General features: G+C 41.2%; 1 protein-coding gene across 1 annotated transcript in view; it reads left to right on the top strand.

Annotated features, from left to right (window-relative positions):
* Window positions 1-19498, top strand: part of NUP205 (nucleoporin 205) — a 327963-nt gene that overhangs the window by 239418 nt on the left and 69047 nt on the right. Inside the window, exons 26-30 of the mRNA XM_085884280.1 lie at window positions 486-557; window positions 3735-3892; window positions 11711-11791; window positions 12154-12345; window positions 14122-14377. Coding sequence (XP_085740406.1) covers window positions 486-557; window positions 3735-3892; window positions 11711-11791; window positions 12154-12345; window positions 14122-14377 — 759 coding nt within the window. The remainder of the gene's footprint in view (window positions 1-485; window positions 558-3734; window positions 3893-11710; window positions 11792-12153; window positions 12346-14121; window positions 14378-19498) is intronic.

Genomic DNA, 19498 nt, shown 5'->3' on the forward strand with positions numbered 1-19498 from the left:
CCAATTGAACAATTATGGTGAGACGTGAAGATTGCAGTCTATCGACGATCCACATCAAGCCTGGCAGAACTAGAGCAATTTTCACGTGATGAATGAGCAAAGATTTCACAATCTCACTGTGCAAAGCTGGGAGAGACCTACCCAATAACTCATCGCAGTCATTGCTGCAAAAGGTGCTTCCACCAAGTACTGACCAAAGGACCTAAATACTTTTGCACCCAGTGAATTTTCTTGTTGGTTTTGAATTATAAGTTAATTTTGAAAAATTGTTTTGACGTAATTCATCTAAATGCCACATTATTGGTAATGGGTGAATGCTTTTGCAGGCCACTGCACTTTACAATAAAAGCCCAAATGTTTCTCTTCAGGCAGAGCACCAGAGACAAGACAGGTAAATGATAATTTTAAAACAATGTTTTTTTTTCTCACCTACCACCCCCTCTCGCCCCCTACCCTCACCTTTTAACCCCCCCCCCCAACCCCAGGCTCTGAACCAGATAGAAACTCTGCAGAAGTATTGGAGAACTATCAGCATTTTGGAGAGCTTAGCATAAAAGGTGAGATCATGGTTTTGAAATGTGCACTGCTGTGCAAAGGTTGGTTGAAGAAAAACGACCCCCTAATTATAATCCTTCAATTTCAGCAACCCATTTCTTGGCATCTGTTTGAGACATCTGTTTGAGAGTAATAAAGTTATTACTAATACAATAAATGCATACAAAGGGCAATTTTCAAATGCATGTCTGATTCTTTCTAAATTATACTGTCTTTATTTTATGAATCAGTAGTTGAGCTAATGTGTGCATTACTTTGATGTCATTGGATTCTAAACAAAACTTGCACAATATTATCAGTGCCTGAATAACTTCAGTAATATGTGATGTATCGGTCATTTGAAGTGATCAACTTTGAAGCTTTCAAGTGGAAATTAACAGTTATTTTGACTAATGGCCTGGCCACACTGACACTGACATTGCATTGCGCTGTGTTTTTTGTAAGTTGTTTTGTACTGTGTGCTATAAATAGATTTAACGCACTGGTGTTGTTTAGCTTTTTTGATGGGGTTGGTAGGACATGAAGGATTGCTATAAAACTAATGAGATTTGGTGCAGTTATAGTGCATGAAAGGAGCTTTCATTTGATACCAAGCACATATCTTTTGAAGTTAGGCCACATGTGATTTTTTTTGACCTGAAAATCATGAAATTTCATATTTTTCCCTTTTTGAAAGGGCCTAAAATAAAAAATAAATGCAGTAGACAACTGGTAATTCATATTTTGGTAGACATTTTAGTATATTTTTCTCACAAAAAATGACATGGGTGACACAATAAATGAAAGGTACTTTAACATCGGTCAAAGTTGCCCGCTTCAGTCGTTCTATTTTGATTTTTACCATTTTTGAGGGTGGCTGCAGGCCTCATTTTTTCTGCAATGTATCTGGCTTTATTTTTTCTTTAAAATACCATAAAAGTTGCATTAGGAAAAAATTTTCATTGCTTTATCTCAAACATGCCAAAAAATGGGTTGCTGAAATTGAAGGATAATTAAGGGGTCGTTTTTCTTCAACCAACCTTGACACGCTCTCGGGGTCATATCTCAAATACTCCTTGGAATACAGAACTAATATTTGACATTTTTTCTGTTCAATATTTGTCCAACCCACACAAAAAAATCATGAAAATCTGAAGTGGTCGACCTGGAGGCATTTGTTAATTTGACACGGAATTTACAGCAAAATAATGATTCAAGCACTTATCTGGAACGATTAAAACTTATTTGCAAAATGAAGAGGAAGCTGCAGTTCTCCAATGCCTGGAATGGCCCTCTCAAAGGCCAGATCTGAATGTAACTGAAGCTTTATGGGACTAGTTGGACAAATAAAAACTAAAATGATTCTCAGCAACATAGATGATCTTTGGAAGGCCTTAGAAGAAGTGTGGAACACCATTCCATATGAGTATGTACCAAAATTATTTGAAAGTGTCCTAAGAATAATTTTAATTATTTTGAAAGAAAAGGGTGGACATACTTGCAATTAATTTATCTTCAGGAATATCTTTCGAATAAATCAGAACTGCCTGTCTGCCTGTCCCAGAATTACTCCCTCAGTTTTGGGGATAGCCCCGCCAAACTTTCTGTGGAACCTTTTGTGGTCCCAACAGGCGTCCGAAGGTGGGTGTGAGGTTTCATAAATTTCTCAATACGTGATTTTGAGTTTCCACCTGTACGGAACTGCTCTCTCTCCATGTGGAAACACATTCACAGATTTGGCATGCACAGTTTCACCATGTAGAAACATTTACTCCATGTAGAAACATTCACTGGTTCTGTAATATATCATTACAATTGAGATTTTGCTTTTCCACTCGTATGACACTGATCGTTTTCCGCATGTAAACACATTCGCGGCTTCGGCAATTTCTCATTGCAACTGAGATTCTCGGTTTCTGCCCTTGAGATTCCGCAATTTTTCGCTCACATTCATGGAATCGGCATTTGCAGTTTCTCCAATGACCATGTATGAAAACATTACCCACCTTCTGGTGGGGTCAGCTGCAGTAATGTTTTTTTTCTTTTAGCCAAGTCATTCATGAACCAGCTGTCTCTGCCTCATGTTCGACTTAAGGTGTGGAACTTTTGGTTCATGGTTTGGCATTCACCGTTTCCACATTGTCTGTTTGTTTTTGAACAGAGGTTTTGAACGGAGGTGTGACACTTACCACAAAGGTTCAAAATGTCAAGAAAAAAATAAAAATAAAAATTGTCTTATCAAGAGGAAGCTCTGATGCTCAAAATAAACAAAAGCAAAGATGAGATGATGCCAACCAGACACAAGAAAAAGCAGTAAAATGAGACAAAGTGTTGAGTTCAGAGAGGAAGAACAGGCCAGACACTGAAGCTCACAGAGAGGACAGCCAGAGTTCAAGCTTCGAAGAGGAAGAACAAGCAAGAGACACTGAGGCTCACAGACCGCCAGAAACAGAAGAAGCAACGTTGATATAAATCCCACCCGTGTGTAGCACGGGTACCTCACTAGTTATTTATAAATTTGATTACTATCCTGCATGTGTGAAGCAAAAATCAGGGTTGTTTGAATAAGATTTTATTTTTCATGAAGGTGTATTTGCATTGAACACAAAGTTTAAGTTTCCTCCTGCATCAGAGTATAAAATGCAAAATGTCTCAGACTTTTGCACAACAGCATATTTGCAAATAATAAATAATATACTTGGTGTTCAGAAATCATTCTTCAGTTGTCTTTCTTTAAGACTCCATTGCATCTTGGAAGAAGAGTGGAACACCTAAAGCTTGATATTTTTATGATTTTGGGTTCCTTTTGACTTGCAGACTCATTTCCTTGTTTGAATATAATTTCTGGTTGGTGATATATTTTTTCAACACGTATTATTTTTTAATAATCATATGAGTACAAAGGTTTGAGTGATGTAATGAAAACGTTTTTTTCCCTTTTCCTGAAATATCAGAACCAAAAACATGACTTATTTTCCAGTGGCATTTGCAAACCAAAACACTGCTGGCAAAATGCATAGCACTGGCCTTAAACAACATACACAAGGACTAGCACATGTCTGCTGAGTTTCAGTGGGCCATTCCTTGTGTGCTCTCCCCTATATTTAAGTCAGTTTACTTTAATTTGTTACAGCATGAAATGTTTGCGTGCTGTTAATGGGTCATTTCCAGTAGACACTCATACTGGATGTGATTTGCAGGACACCGCAAGCTTGTGAGTCTGCTGAAAGCCATAGACTTTGTCCAGCCTTTCCCTGAAGATCTACAGCTGGACATTCTGGATCAAATGCAACTTGAGAAAGCAATCATGTCATGCGAGGAGCGCAGCGTACATGGAGCCTCTCTTTGCAATGTTAAGGTGAAAAGCTGGATCTTTTCTTCCTTTTCCCCTGAACTCTACATTTCATTACCTCCTTTAAATCTTCCTTTTTTTCCAAAATCTTTCTTGATCATTTAATTATTGAGGCCAACTTGTTGATTTTTATTTTTTTTAATAGGTTCTCATATATGGTACAACTTGTGGTTGCTTGCCATTGTGGTTCTAACTGGCATGAGAAATGTTTTTGCTGATGTCCATGTTTTCTGTTTGTCTTTAGTCTTTTCTGAGGTTTTTGAAAAATATGGTCTAACAATTTTAGGGGAAGGCTTTCTGTCTTGAGAAATATAAAACCACTACCAGAAGCCCATGGTAAAAATACAACAAGATTAAAAAAATAAAGAAAAAAAGGAAGCCTTACATTCTTATGCTGATTGAAAGAGCTCAGAAATGGGAGATTATGTAAGTATTTCTTAACAGCAAATAATTTTATTTTTTTATTTTTGGGAGTGATCTATGCAACGGCCTGTTGCCTATACACCATCTGGTTCAATTTTTTTGGTCTCATTTAAAAATTATAATTTCCCCATTGGTTTGGATAAATTTGAAGCCACTTTTACTTCATTTTTTTTTCTCTACAACGAGCGTTTCTGTGTTTCATGGTGGGCCAGATTGACAGCATTAGCCTAATATATATTAGCGAGCCATAAATTATGCTAAATAGGCATGACAATGCTTGATTTGCAATGATCATAAAGCATATGATGTGTTCGTTGATCACTGCTTTGCTGAAAATAAATAACGTAGTCTATATTTGAGCTTTTCTGTCTTTGCTGTTGTTTTCTCGTCTCCATTGTGTCAATTATGATGCATGGTTTTGTCAAGCGTCTCCTGAGTTCAATATAAAGGAAATAGAATAAAGGCATAAATAGCCAATGTTAATGGTAAATGTTGGACACAGAAATAGATGGTGTTTTTGTTGGGAGCTATATTGGTAGTATGCCTTACCAGTGTACAGGTGGTGGACAAAAAAAATGGAAACACCTGGGTAAATGAGGGACACCAAGCAACGTTTTCCATATAGGTGTGGCCCATGTGCTAATTAAGCAAATAACATTCCAGCATGCTTTGCTTCATGTATAAAAATGCTGCACAGGCCTGGTTGCTTATAATTATGGCTCGCACAGCTGCAAGAAGAGACCCCTCAATGGCCCCATCCACAGCATGTGTGGTCGCCCAATGATTTGATGAGCACGACGCTGATGTGATCCATATGTCATGGCCTTCTCAGTCACCAGATCTGAACCCAATGAAGCATTTATTAAGCAATATTATCCCCTCTCACACTCTTTCTATGTCATCGTCGTCTCTTTTTTTTTTTTTTTTGGAATGATGCCTGAGACTGCGTTTTCCACCTCCATCAAACATGTGTGAGTTGAATGACTTTCTCGTGGAAGAATGGTGCCGCATCCCTCCTGCAGAATTGCAGACGCTGGTGGACTCTATGCCACGGCGTATACAGACTGTACTGGCCACACGTGGTGGCCCAATGCCCTTTTTAAGTGACTTTACATTGGTGTTTCTATTTTTGCCCACTACCTGTGCCTTTACAAGTCTTATTGCCTCCTTGGTGAGACAATGTCAAAGTATGGAAGCTACAGAAAAGCTTGTATCCATTATCACTTTGTGATGATATAACATAAGAACAAAGAGACAAAATGACACAACATAAACACAATTAGAAACTGCCAGTTGGTATCCCCAATACATTTATCTAATTTTTATGCTCCCCAACAAAAATGAAATTGCATGTAACCCAATAATTCCTGTGAGGCACCTTAGTGTCTGTGATGAACTGAGTCAAATCCCCTCTCACACTCTTTCTATGTCATCGTCATCTCTTTTTTTTCTTTTTTTTTTAGATCCTCATGGAGGATCTCTAAGTCTTACTCACGTTGTTGTTCTTCATCTTCTTCTTGGGGACTTTTTTGTTTCACAGCCTACAGTTTTCATCGAAACTTCCTGAAACCTGGCATATACGGTATATGTAAAAATACCCTGCGCAGACAGTAACCATCTCCAATTTTGAAAATTCCTCCTCGAAAAGAGTTATGACATCAAAATATCTCCGCTAATGGAAATCGCCTAAAAACTTATCTCGAAACTCGGCAAGCTTTTTGCATTCTGTTTGCGGGAATCGAACAGGGCATTAGCAGAGATGAATTACCGCACATATGATGCATCACTATGACGTCATATCAATTTTTATGACGTCATTCCTATTTTTTGACATTTTTTGTCAAGATTTGGCAGGAAACTGCATCAAAATGTGCTGTCTTGAGATTATTGAGCAGGCACACAGTTTACAGAGCTATTATGTAAAAGCAGCAAGAGAGGTCAAGCGATTATTATTGTCATTATTTTTTTCTACAATACCCATTCGCCATTGGTGAACTTTGGTAGCTAATTCAGAGCTCACATTGGTTTAATGAGACACGGTGTTGTGGAAACCTCGACCCAATCCAAAGCACATACCAGTGGCCTGCAAGATGAATGGATAACAAAGTAGTAATGGTATCTTCCAATAAGATAGTTTCCTTTTATGCATTTGAATATGCTCTGAAAAACTACCGTTACTTCGACCACCTAACGTTACATTACCGTTAGTGGTTGTAAAAATGTTGTCATGTCTCACAAATATGGATGATTACGTGTACGTATTCCTTATTCGCATCATTCAGCCTCCTCCTATAGGGTAGGGGGAGGCTTATAGCTGTTGTCGGTTTTTATTTATTTATTTTCGACAATTAGCACCCCCAATTTCAATGGTACTGCAGAGTTTCTTAGATCCTGAAGAGTACTAAACTACCATTTAGGGGTTTTTTTTCTTCTTCTTCCTGCACTCCCAATTTCCAAACTGTATCAGTTTCCAAGTTGTATTTTGGAGCCAGCTGGGACTTTAGGAATGAAATTTTACATCAATAATGTGAATAAAAGGTATATGCGGGGTTGACATGTTTTGCTTAATTTTGGATTTGTGTCCTTGACCTACTTTTTTACCTCCACCACCGAAGCTGGAAGTTTTTTACCCCGTCTGTTTGTCTGTTACTTGCAAAATCGAAGATCTTTCAAGTATATTGGTCAGTCAATTTTGTTATTCTGTCTGTCTGTCTGTCTGTCTTTCTTCATCGCCAACATGTCACAATTCTAAACCAATCGTTATGAAACTTTTTTTTTTTTTTTTTTTTTTTTTTTTTTGTATACCTTGGTCGAGGCTCGTATGAGAGCTAACACACAACTCACAGCAAGGAGGCATGAGACAAGAGGGGCGGGAGTGGAAGGGACAAAACATTGGGGAACAGACACAGGTGAACTGTGGAAGGGGGAGGGATGGGGATGGGACGGGGAACATGGCGAGGGGAAGATGGACATTAAAGGGACTTTCAGGAAGGAAAGCAGGAGAATTGAAGGAAGTGGGCTTGGGTGGATTATCGGGGGTAGAAAAGATCGAGGATTTGGATGGGGGAAGATAAGAGGTGGTGGTGAACAGCTGTTTTGAAAGCCTGGAGGGAAGAATGGGAAAGAATAGAGTGAGGAAGTTTATTCCAAAGGCGGGAAAAAAGAGGAATGAAAGAGTGAAGATGAGCAGTGATTCGTGATTTTGGTAGTTTTACCAGAAGGGGGTTGCTGGCGGACCTTGAGCGCCCTGTGGAAATGTGGTTGGGACAAATCACAGAGAGAGCAGGGGGGGCAAGGCTGGAGAGGAGTCGGTAGAAGACAGAAAGACCACCGACCAACCTGCGGTGATTGAGTGAGAGGCCCAAAGACTCAGCTTCATTGCGGGAGATGCCAATGATCTTAAAAGCCCTGGTTTCGACAGCGGGAAGTCGAGAAAGGTGGGAGGCAGGAGCACCAGCCCAGAGGGGAGAGCAGTACTCCATCAGGCTACGGACAAAAGCTTTGTAAGTGGTCAGGAGCTCAAGAGGGCCGAGGAAGGACTTTGCACGACGGAGGATTCCCAGTCGGCGACTGGCTTTTGAGGCAAGGTTGGAAATGTGACTTTCCCAGGAAAGGTCATGGCAGATAGTGAGCCCCAGAAGCTTGAAAGAAAAGACTTCTTCCAGAGGATTGTTGAGAAAGTGGATGGGGGGGTTTTGTAAACGGTCCTTTCGAAGAGACATAGTGAGAGTGTGAGATTTGTCTGGATTGAAAGACATGTTCCACGTGTTGGACCAGTTTGTGATTTTATCCAGATCTGCAGTGAGCGAAGAAGCTGCTGCTTGCCGGTCTGAGGGATGACAGATGGTACGGCAGAGGGTGGAGTCATCGGCAAAGAGAAATAGAGGATTTTCCAGAGAGTCCGAGAGATCATTGATGAAAACCAGAAAAAGAACAGGGCCCAGAACGCTACCTTGAGGAACTCCAGCCTGCACAGGAAGAGGGGATGAAAGAACTCCATTTAGGGCCACACGTTGACTGCGACAGGAGAGGAAGTCTGCGAGCCATGAGTGGAGATGGCCTTGAATACCATGGGAAGAGAGTTTGGTGAGTAGGGCAGGGTGCCAGACTGTGTCAAAAGCACGTGATATGTCCAGGGATACGGCTCGGATTTCCTGTCTGGCATTGAGGACCTCCATCCATTGATGGGAGAGCAGTAGCAGCATATCTAGGGTAGAGTGACCTGGTCTGAAACCAAATTGATGATTGGAAATCAAGCCATTGGAGAAGAGGAAGGATTTCATGTCTGAAGCGATGATGGATTCCATAACCTTGCTGATGATTGGGAGAAGGCTGATTGGTCTATAGTTACAGGGATCTGTTTTTGCACCTTTTTTATGCAGGGCAGTGATGTTAGCAGATTTCCAAGCAGATGGCAGATGACCTTGGGAAAATGAGAGGGTGAATAGAACAGAGAGAGGGTGAGCAAGAGCAGAAGAGCAGGCTTTGAGGACACGTGGGCTGATGCCGTCTGGACCGGTTGCAGAATCTGACTCGAGGTTTGAAAGCAAGCTCTCCACCTTGTCAGGAGAAAAGGATACAGAGTCCAGGGACAGTTGGGTGCGACTGGGTAAAGTGGGTAGAGATAGTGATGGGTTTGGGACACAAGATTTAGCTGCAAACACCGAGTTTAGACATTCAGCTTTATCACGTGTGGAATCAGCAGTGCGGCCATTTGAGGTAAGGGAGGAGGATGGAGGGGAACATACACCAGAAACAGATTTGATTAAACGCCACCAGGATTTTGAGGAGGGAGAGAGGTTTGAGAGTTCAGACTTGAGATGAGAAAGATGTTGTTTTCTGGCTCTCCTGAGGGTAGCTACACACTTGTTCCGAGCTTTGTGGAAAGAACTGAGATTGCCCTCAGTTGGGTTTGCTTTCCATGAGGCAAAGGCAAGTTGTTTCAGGACAACTGCCTCGCCACAAGCTTCAGTAAACCAAGGGCGGGAGGAAGGGTAAGACAACTGAACACGAGAGGGGATAAATCTGTGCATGAGGGAGAGCAAGTTTCTTTGAAAGAATTCCCAGGATGAGTTGATGTTTGAGAAAGTAGTGATAGGAGACCAGTCTGTAAGTTTGATGGCTGCTCGGAGACCCTGCCAGTCGGCTTGAGTGAAATGCCAGACTCGACGGCGGTGAGGTGGTTCTCTGATAACAGCCAGAGAGATGTCCACTTTAACAAGGACGTGGTCAGAAGAACCAATTGGAGCGAAGGAAGAGCAGCAGATATTGTCAGGGAAATTTGTCAAAATCAGATCCAGAAGAGATGGAGTACCATTGGTTGAGATCCGGGTCGGGAAGTTGACCGATTGAGTCAGTCCCAATGAGTCACAGAAAGCTTTTGCTGATGTCCCATGGCAGGTGAGAGAGGTACCCCCACCTAGCCAACTGGCGTGATGACAATTGAAGTCGCCACATAAGAGGAAGAGAGAGTTTGGATGAGAAGATAGAAGATGGTCCATGTTTTCGGAGAGTGAGGTGTAGATGGAGTCATCACTGTTCGGTGGACGGTACAGTACACATATAAACATGAGGTGGGAGTGGAGGGAAGCCGAAGCCAGAGGTATTCCTGGGGGTGTGGGGAGTGAGAGCAGTGCAGGGAGAGTGAGGAATAGAGTCTTTGATGAAGAGAGCAACACCTCCACCAGGACGAGGCTCAGGTCTGTCATACCGTAAGAGGGAGTAACCAGGGAGAGATACTTGGGAGTCAGACACGTCTTGGGAGAGGAAAGTTTCTGTTAGGCAGATAATGTCTGGTTTGTCAGTGGCAACCTGCATGGAAAGATCTGAAAGGTTTGAGCGAAGGCCCCGGATATTTGAGGTCCACACTTTTAATGAAGAGGTAGGGAGGAGGATTTGGGTGCAGGAGGTGGAGGGGCGGGGGAGGTAGGACGAGGGACGAGGGGGGAGGTAAGGAGGGTTGCTGAAGGAGTGTGGGGTATTGCAGAATAGCGAGGGGAGCGGCCCGAATGAGGAGGAGAAAAGGCTCTGTGGTGCTGGGAGAGAGGGGGGACAAGAGACAAGGAAGATGGCAGTTGAGTATTTGAGGAGGTGGAGTGAAGAGATGGAGGTGAGAGGGCAGTGGAGGGCAGTGGAAACTTTACCAAGTTGTCGAGGTAGTCTCAACTGAGAAGACTATTGATCTTGAGGTCAAAGGTCATCTTGAGGTCAAATTTCAAAACCGTAATTTTTTCTATCTGATTGACTTGAAATTTGAACAAGATTTGCGTATTATGTCACTGAATTGGGAAACAAACTATTTTTGAGGTCAAAGGTCAACTCGAGGTCAAACTTCTAAAATGATCAATTTTCAACTGAAAAATCATCAATTTACATTCTATCAACTTGAAAGTTCAACAGGATTTGCATAGTCCATCTCTGAATTGGGGTAGCAACTATTTTTGAGGTCAAAAGAGTCAAAGGTCAACTCGAGGTCAAACTTCTAAAATCATCAAATTTCATCTGAAAAATCATCAATTTTCATCTGATTCACCTGACAATGAAGCAGCAATTGCATAGTGCATCACTGAATTTGAAAAACATTTTTGAGGTCATAAGGTTAAAGGTCGACAAAGTCAAACTTCTAAAATCATCAATTTCAAACTGAAAAATAATCAATTTTAATCTTGATGAAATGGACAATTTGATGTATGCATGGCAACCTTTGCAGAGGGGGGTGGGGGAGGTGGATTTTGCAAGTATCGTGCTCTGCACGACGTCTTTTTCTTGTTTGTTTGTTTGTGTGCAGGATATCTCAAAAAGTTGTGGACGGATTGGGATGAAATTTGGTGTGCAGGTTGGGTGTGTGTGACAAGGATGTACTCATTAGATTTTGGTGAAGATCTGAATCCAGATCCGGATATGACATTTAAAAAAATTTTCAAGTGATTCTTCACCATTGAGAGGTTGGGCCAAAAATGATATATAGCATGATAATGCAAAAAGTTATTGGGGTTGATATGTTCCACTGGATCAAACATTATGTGGTGTCGGTATGCGCTCTACCAAGTTCCCTTCTATTTTTGATTGTGACCTAATTAACTAAAAACACCTTGTAGATCACAATTTAAATCTTTCCTCTGATTTTCATGATGTTGAGTTTTATAAATAGATTGTATCTGGGGATATATTTTCTTATTGTACACTCTGTTCCTAAATGTTGAAGGTCAAGGTCATATTGTGGTCTGAAAAAATATGGCCATCATTGGATTGTTTGGTCCCGACCAGGGCAGGTCTTTCCTTGGCGATCGCTTTGTGATCACAGATATCTAGTTGGAAAATGTTGGAAGTGAAAATTGTTTCACCAGTGTAACAGAAAAGTATCCTTCTGGAAGTTTATTTTGCTCTTGCCTTCCTCTGCAGAAGCTTAAAAACATATTAATGGGAGAAATGAACAAGCTGCAAGGTTTGGGACCGATTGGGCACCGCAACGTACTGCTAAATGTAAGTGTGTGATCAAGCCTGTCCTGCATGCATTTCAGCTTGCCAGTGTTGTGCATGTACAGGTACAGTGATGAGTATTTGCTCGTGTGAACATAATGTCTAGTCACATTCAGGATCAATTTGCATTGAGTATGATGAAGTTATAATCTAAAATGTATTGAATTCATCGCTTGTACAAATCCAGGTCAACTCTGAAAAATTGGTCAAAAAACACATATGGAATTTAATGATTTTGAAAGATGAGCATCCTGCTGTGCATTTACTTGTTTAAACCATGCATTGAATAAGTCAACTGGGATAATGAAAAACAGTTTCTGTACCCTTGATTGTTGGTGATTTCAGCATACATTCTGGCTTCACAGGAGATGCGCACTGTTATGGAGCATGTGCTGGAGAGGAACCGCTCGAGGAAGGGACTCCAAAGCAAGTTGAGTTGTCTGGAAGCTTGGCGACAGGTGATGGAGACTGTGCTTGCATCATGTTCCACAGAGCTGTTGCAGGGAGAGGAGAGGCAAACACTCATCACTGACCTGCTGTACCACTTGTTTCAAAAGGTCAGATGTGATTTTTTTGTTGTTTGTTTGTTTGTTTTGTCATTATATTTTCAGCATTTTTTTCCTCCTATTATTTTTATCTTATTCTTTCATTTCCTCATTTTAAAAAAAATACCATAAGCATGCCCTCAGCGTTTCTCCTTTTCTGTTTTGTGGGTTTCCTTTGTTTAACTTCCTGTTTGACTTCCTGCCTCAAGTTTAATTAAAACAATTGAAAACACTTACCACATCTGTGAAATGTATGCAGGTCACCAAGTACCACCTTAACAAACACTCCAGGGATGGAAAGACACAGAGACTGTATAGAGAGTATTTAGAAACAGAACAACAAGGCTAGGTGGAATGGTGTGAAAGAGTTGGAACAGAAGGAGCGACACCTTATCTTGAATGAGATGTGCAGAGGTCAAACTGACCGAGCAGGATTCGGCTGCAGGAAAACCCAAATGCTGATAAGAGATATGACCATAAGAGAACACAAGAAATGTCTCACTAATTTGGTAAAGGATATTTATGAGAAAGACTGGTCTACCTGTATGGATGTGTTAAACAAGGACAGTGGTTGAGATGGGATTCTGCCATACAGACCGATATGTCATGGAAGAAACTCCTCCATATATGAACACTGGAACTGCTGTCATTCCACATCAACGCTATCCATGACCAACTCCCTTTCCCAGCTAATCTCAGATTGTAGGGCAAAACCAACCTTGGAATGTATCAACTGTGTCATTATCACCACTGCACACTGCTCCACAACTTAAATGGTTGCAGTTACTCACTCCAAAATATAAGATACAACTGCGCCACGACCAAACCTTCAGCGCGATTGCATCAGGTCTGGCTTTTTATATCAAAGATGCAAATAAGAAGATCGCTATTGTATCAAAGCCAAACTCCATTCCCACCATTGCATTCCGTACAGTTGATGGGACATCCTACAGGAACCCAGCCTTGCTACATCCACGGATAGAAGTACAGGACATCCTACAGAAGGCTAATGATTCGAGGTTTCTGATGGGTGAAGACCATAGGCCAATTGTATTCCTTCCACAAATCTCGGAAACTGCCAAACGGTAGCAACTAAAAATGTCATCATTATTGAATTGACAGTCCTGACGGAGGAGAACCTGTCCAATGCATATGCCAAAAAGAAATGCAAATATGAAGACCTAATAGCCGATTGTGAACATAGAGGATGGTCTGTAAACTACTTTCCACGAGAAATATGCAGTGGAGGATTCTACAATATATCTTTCAGCAAATGCCTTGCCTCCTGAGGCATCCCAAAAGGAAAGAGGAAGATTATATGGACACAGCGTCAAAAACTGCCCTTAGAGCGAGCTATGTTATCTGGCTATGCAGAAGCTCGAAGGCCTTCAGACAAATAGAATTACTGCCCAACCAGACATATCCTAGAAGGGAAGTGGGATGGTTGAGCGTTCATAAAACCGGTTTAACCAACTGAGGTGTGTTCTGAAGTCCAGAAACCTCAGAGTATAGTTTTTAGTGTAGTACTGTATAGTTTCAGATTATTGTTCCAGACAGAAATATTCTGCAACAAGGTGAAGATTTTTTTCCCAAAGTCATCTTCATTATTCCAGGAGTGCTCATCCTAAAAGGGGTGAGTGGAAGGTTCCGAAGATGACTGCGCTGGTGTTTCACCAATGAATTACCCCTCATGCTTTATTTAATAGTAGGAAATGTGTGTTACTATTTTAAGGCCCCAAAATGTAAAATGTTGCTTCCAATCATCTGACGGTCGTACCCTTTCTTCAGATCCTGCATGAGAATGTGGCGGCACAACTCATGTCATTGGCCTCCGGGGCTCTCTTTACACTTTGCACACATCTGAGCATGATTGCTCGTGCTGACAGTCCCTGGGTCTTTGCTGGGAACCAATGCATGCAAATCACTTCCCTTTTTGACCCCTTGGGAGCGGTCGGGCAGCCAGTTATCTCTGGCCTCGCTGCTGTTGGAGCTGACTCTCTTCTACTTGTGCTCAAGAACCTTTTGGACTTCATCATGAAAACTGGTAAGTGATTGTTACATTTTTTTTCTATTGAACACGTTGTGATTATTGAAAAGGAGTGGTGGTACATGTCAAGTACAGTGTTCCAGATGTAGAATGTAATGGCCGCTGCACCTCTGTAAGATTCCATTTGTTCTGCTATCGGCAGATTTTATATGATGTTTGAGTGTCAAGGCCCCGATGTTTGAGAGTGGAATATATTGCCAAAATCCATCTGAACATTTAAACGACGCCAATTAATCTGACGTTGACGTCCTATTACACCGTGGATCATCACTGATCTGTGCCCTACATGGTGTTGGACGATGAAAGATTGAAAGTAACAGTCCAGCTTCAAAATTGGGATGGCCATTGGATCAAGCGTGCCATTATGATCCCTCCAGGATTTGCTTTTTTCCACCGACAAAGCCGCCGGAGGCATTATGTTTTCGGGTTGTCCATACGTACGCACTGCATCTAGTAGTACGTACATCCATCCATCCATGCTAATTTTTGCTGTTTTCTCTGCAACCGCTTATCCAAGTGACACAAAATTTCAACATAGGTGTGACACCTCATGTATAATGTTTTAATGATAATTATGACCTCATAGGTCATGTGGTGTGGCAGCCATGTTGGGAAAAAGTAAAAACTTTAGACCTCTGTATCTCTGAAACCGCTCCATGGACAAAAATTGAAACTTGGCACATATGAAGTACTGACTCCCCATGGGAAACGAGTGCGATTTTTGATGTCATTTGTGGCTTCGTTATGACATCATAATTGCATACGTCGAATGCTTTATCCAATCAGTATGAAATTTTTGATGGTCATCTCAGGCTAAATTGTACGGGTGTAAAAATTGATGACTTCATCGGTCACGTGGTTCGGCAGCCATATTTTTTTAAAACACAAAAACCTTCAAAAATTTCTTCGAAACGGATGAACAGATCGACGCAAAACTTTACAGGTATGATCGCCTATCTATGAGGAACAAAAAGTTCTCCACCTATGACATCATTGGTCACATGGTGTGGCAGCAATGATTTTATGAACAATAATCCTTTTAAAATCATCTCCAGAACGGCTTGACAGATTGAGAGGAAACTTCACCCCATGTTCTCCAATCCTTGGGGAGATCAGAGTGTTCACAAATCATTAAAAGGTCACGTAGTTTGCCAGCCCTATTGGATTGAACGAAAATCTTTAAAAAAAATTATTTTTCTTGAACCGCTTCATCAATCGATGTGAAACGACACAATTATGATCCAGTAGTCATGGGGAATATATGTTTTAAATTTAAACCTGATCGGATGCATGGTCTGGCAGACAGAATTATTTGCTCACCTGGAACGTAGTTCCCGGGAGCTTATGGGATGGCCCGTCGTCCATCCGTCCATCCACAAATACTTTCAACTTTTTCTCTGAAACTCCACATACGATTTTGATGAAACTTGACCACAACCTTCATCGCCCTTGACTTACCAAAGTTTGTTAAGGCCCGGTCACACCTTGACGTTTTAGCCAGCGATGGCAACGTGTTAAAATTTATGTAAAACGCTGGCTTACGTTGAACTTTTGATGTTTTTTTTTAAAGATTCGGACGTATTCATAGCGACTTGGTCTTATGTGTAACGCATTGGTAACTACACAGAACGTTTCGTTGTGTTATAGATAACTTATACCAACGAATGCTGAACCTGTTGTCGGCCTACACAACCGATGCCCAACGATAGTCTAACTTAGGCATAGCGCGTTGCACGCATCGCCGACGATGTCGTGGCGTAGCCTATTAAAAGGCTGACGCACAACGATTCAAATCATAACTGCCGTAGAAATGGAAGTGTCAACATCGCGGTCACACCTTGGCGATCTTGCCAGCGTATGCCGACGTAACAAAAAGTGTGTCTAAAACGTTGGGACACGTCAAATACGGTATGGGTAAGTTTGGTATGCGCGAGTAGAACGCTAAATACGCTATCATAAGTCGTAGTAAGTAGAGTACGTCAAGAAATTTTGAACATGTTCAAAATTTTACGACGTACTCGGCGTATGACACACGTTCGCATGCGATGAGGATAAGTTTTACACACGATATGTGGACGCTTACACACGTCCACAAAGGCTACTTATAAGCTACTCATTAATCGAAACACGTCGCGGTAATGTCTTTTTTACGTGAAACTTATTTCTAACTTGTGTTTGACGTGCTTTGAACCAATTCTTTACGTAGTACCAACACACATCGACGTATGTAGACGTATTCCAATGACGTCTTCCAGTCGACAAAAAAAAAAAAAAATGGATGTGTTTCTCGCTTACAACTGCCATATAAAGACGTGTTCCCAGCGGTTTTGGGAATTGGTATATAAAAATGGTGTTCATAAAAGGGGAACCCAACAGTGTTTTCGAGTCCTTTTTGAGTTGATGTCCATGTCAGCAGTATCAGTATCAGTATTAGTATTAGTATTAGTAGTAGTTTGTTCATGTTGGCAGTAGTAGGTGGGTGTGAGGGGGAGGGTGTGGGTTATGATGGATCGTCCTTGCGTCCGCGTGTCCACGGGTAGGTTCATAGGCTGCCACTCAACGATTTAAATGGCTGCATCTCCACTATTGAAAGTAGACGCTTGCGCTCAACAATTGGATTTTTTTTACACTCAACGACTTTTAAACGGTACCACTCAGCTATTTTCATTGTTTACAATGAACGATTTAAATTGCTGTCACTCGCCTTTGTTTTTTATTTTTATTTTTTGTTTTTTTTTTTGACGCTGGGGTTTGGAAATTTGAAGCGTTTCTTCTGAACGTGTTAAAACGCTCAAACTCGACTATTTTAAATAGACGCTGCCGATAGACAATTGGAATCATAGCCAAGCTAGACATCGAAGTGTGAACATCCTCGTCATGCCGAAGAAAAGTTTGAAGAATGCTGCAAATAAGTGTCCTGGCCGTGGCCGTGGACGCTGACGCAAGGACGATCCATTATACCGACGTCTTTCAGCCTATGAGTAACTTAAAAGTAACGTCTGTCGACGTGTGGCAACGATCGCGTAACGTGCCAACAACACGTTAATCATAGGTTAGAAATAAGTTTTGGGTATGCTAAACATTACCTCGGCGTGTCTCAACTTATGATTAACTTACAAGTAGCATGTGTTGACGTCTGTCAACGATCGCAGACCGTGCATACAACTTGTGGCCAGCGTAGCGGAACGTGTGAGTCATACGCCGGCATACGTCGTGAAATTTCAAGCATGAAAAAATTTGAGGACAACCGAAAAGTACAACGTTTAAAGCCAACGTACAACGACTTATGGCAACGTACTACGACATATGCCAGCGTGCTCTTAATGTTATCAAAACTTACCCATAACGTATTCAACGTTTGCCAGCGTTTTAGAAAAAAAATTCAAAAATCGGCATACGTTGGCTAAAACGTCAAGGTGTGACCGGGCCTTTAACAGCATTTAAAATTTACGGGTGGGTTGTCACCCCTGCTCCCCCTCAGAGATATTTGCTTTCTTCTCAGAAACGACACACACAATTCCAATGAAACTTGACTGCAACCTTCACCACCCATGGTGTACCAAAGTTTGTTCATGATGTTAGAAAAATCAGGCTCTAAGGGGATACAAGGGGCGTTGCCCCCAAAATATGTATTTGCTTTTTTCTGAGAAACCACACGCACAATTCCGATGAAACTTGACCACAACCTTTATCACCCGTGATGTACTAAAGTTTTTTTCATGACAATAACAAAATTTTGGTCTAAGGGATTCGACGTGGGGGTTGACCCCTAAAATATGTACTATTTTCTTTCTTCTCTGAAACGACACACACAATTTCGATGAAACTTGACCACAACCTTTATCACCCATTGTGTACCAAAGTTTGTTCATGGCATTTAAAAAGTCGAGGTCTGAGGGGGTTGACTGAGGGAGTTTATGGGCAGGTTACCCCCCCCCCCCCAAAAGAGATATTTGCTTTCTGCTCAGAAACAACACACACAATTCCAATGAAACTTGACTACAACCTTCACCACCCATTGTGTGCCAAAGTTTGTGCATGACGTTAGAAAAATCGGGCTCTAAGGGGTACAAGGGGTGTTGCCCCCAAAAATAGGTATTTGCATTCTCCTTAGATACTACACACACAATTTTGATGAAACTTGACCACAACCTTTATCACCCGTGATGTACCAAAGTTTGTTCATGGCATTGAAAATTTATCTATAGGTATTTACTTTTTTCTCCGTTACATATTTTGTGGCTCATCCATCCTGTCCAGTGGTTCCCTGGTTATCTTATCCAGCTGCTACCAGGTGAGCACCCAGGGGTATTGCCCCTATTTTTTAATATTTTGAATCTGGGTTCAGGGATTTAAATCAAATTTGGTACAAGTATGTATAATGATGTAATAATGTTGGCAAAGACACATCTGGCAATGCCAACGTGTGCCCTTCTAGTTTGAAATGCTCCACTGCAATCCTGTTGGGCAAGAAAACTTTATACCGTGGCCTCTGTGGATAATTGCTGGAATTGCTAATATAAATTTACAGTATTGGTGTTTTCCAAAGTGACAAGGCGCCATGCCGCTACAATTAGCAATGAACAGTCTCTTGGTGAAATGAGCAGCTTGGTCATTAAATCATCCCTCTTTAATGTTATTAGTGCGAGTTTAATCTCCATGGCCTTTTCCCTCCAGGTATTCAGTCAAACCAGTTGACACTCATCATTTGGATTTGGGATCTGAAATATATTGCATGGAATTGTATGAAACGAGTTGCTCTTTTGGCTAGAATCAGAGATTATTAAACCATTCATTGAAACCCTCCTTTACTTTCTTGTCTGTCACATTTTACCTGAATGAGTATGGAAGGGAATGTTAAAAATAACCAACTAACATCTTTAGACACCTTTTCACCTTTCAAAATAACTCTTGACCTCTACCACCATGGTTGTCACCTGGATGTTTTTGTCATCTTCTTTTCCCATTAATGTTGCAGTTAAGGTATTATTGCAAATGTTCCATGAGAAATATAATTGGTGCTGTGTTTTATTTTTTTTATTTTTTTTTCTGAACCAATTAGCAATTAGCAATCCGTAATTAGGAATTTGGAATTTGTATTCAAAATCAAAACATGCA

Source organism: Eptatretus burgeri, chromosome 6 (assembly GCF_056783735.1).
Source record: "Eptatretus burgeri isolate ZD-2024b chromosome 6, Ebu_testis_v1, whole genome shotgun sequence".
Classification (NCBI taxonomy): domain Eukaryota; kingdom Metazoa; phylum Chordata; class Myxini; order Myxiniformes; family Myxinidae; genus Eptatretus; species Eptatretus burgeri.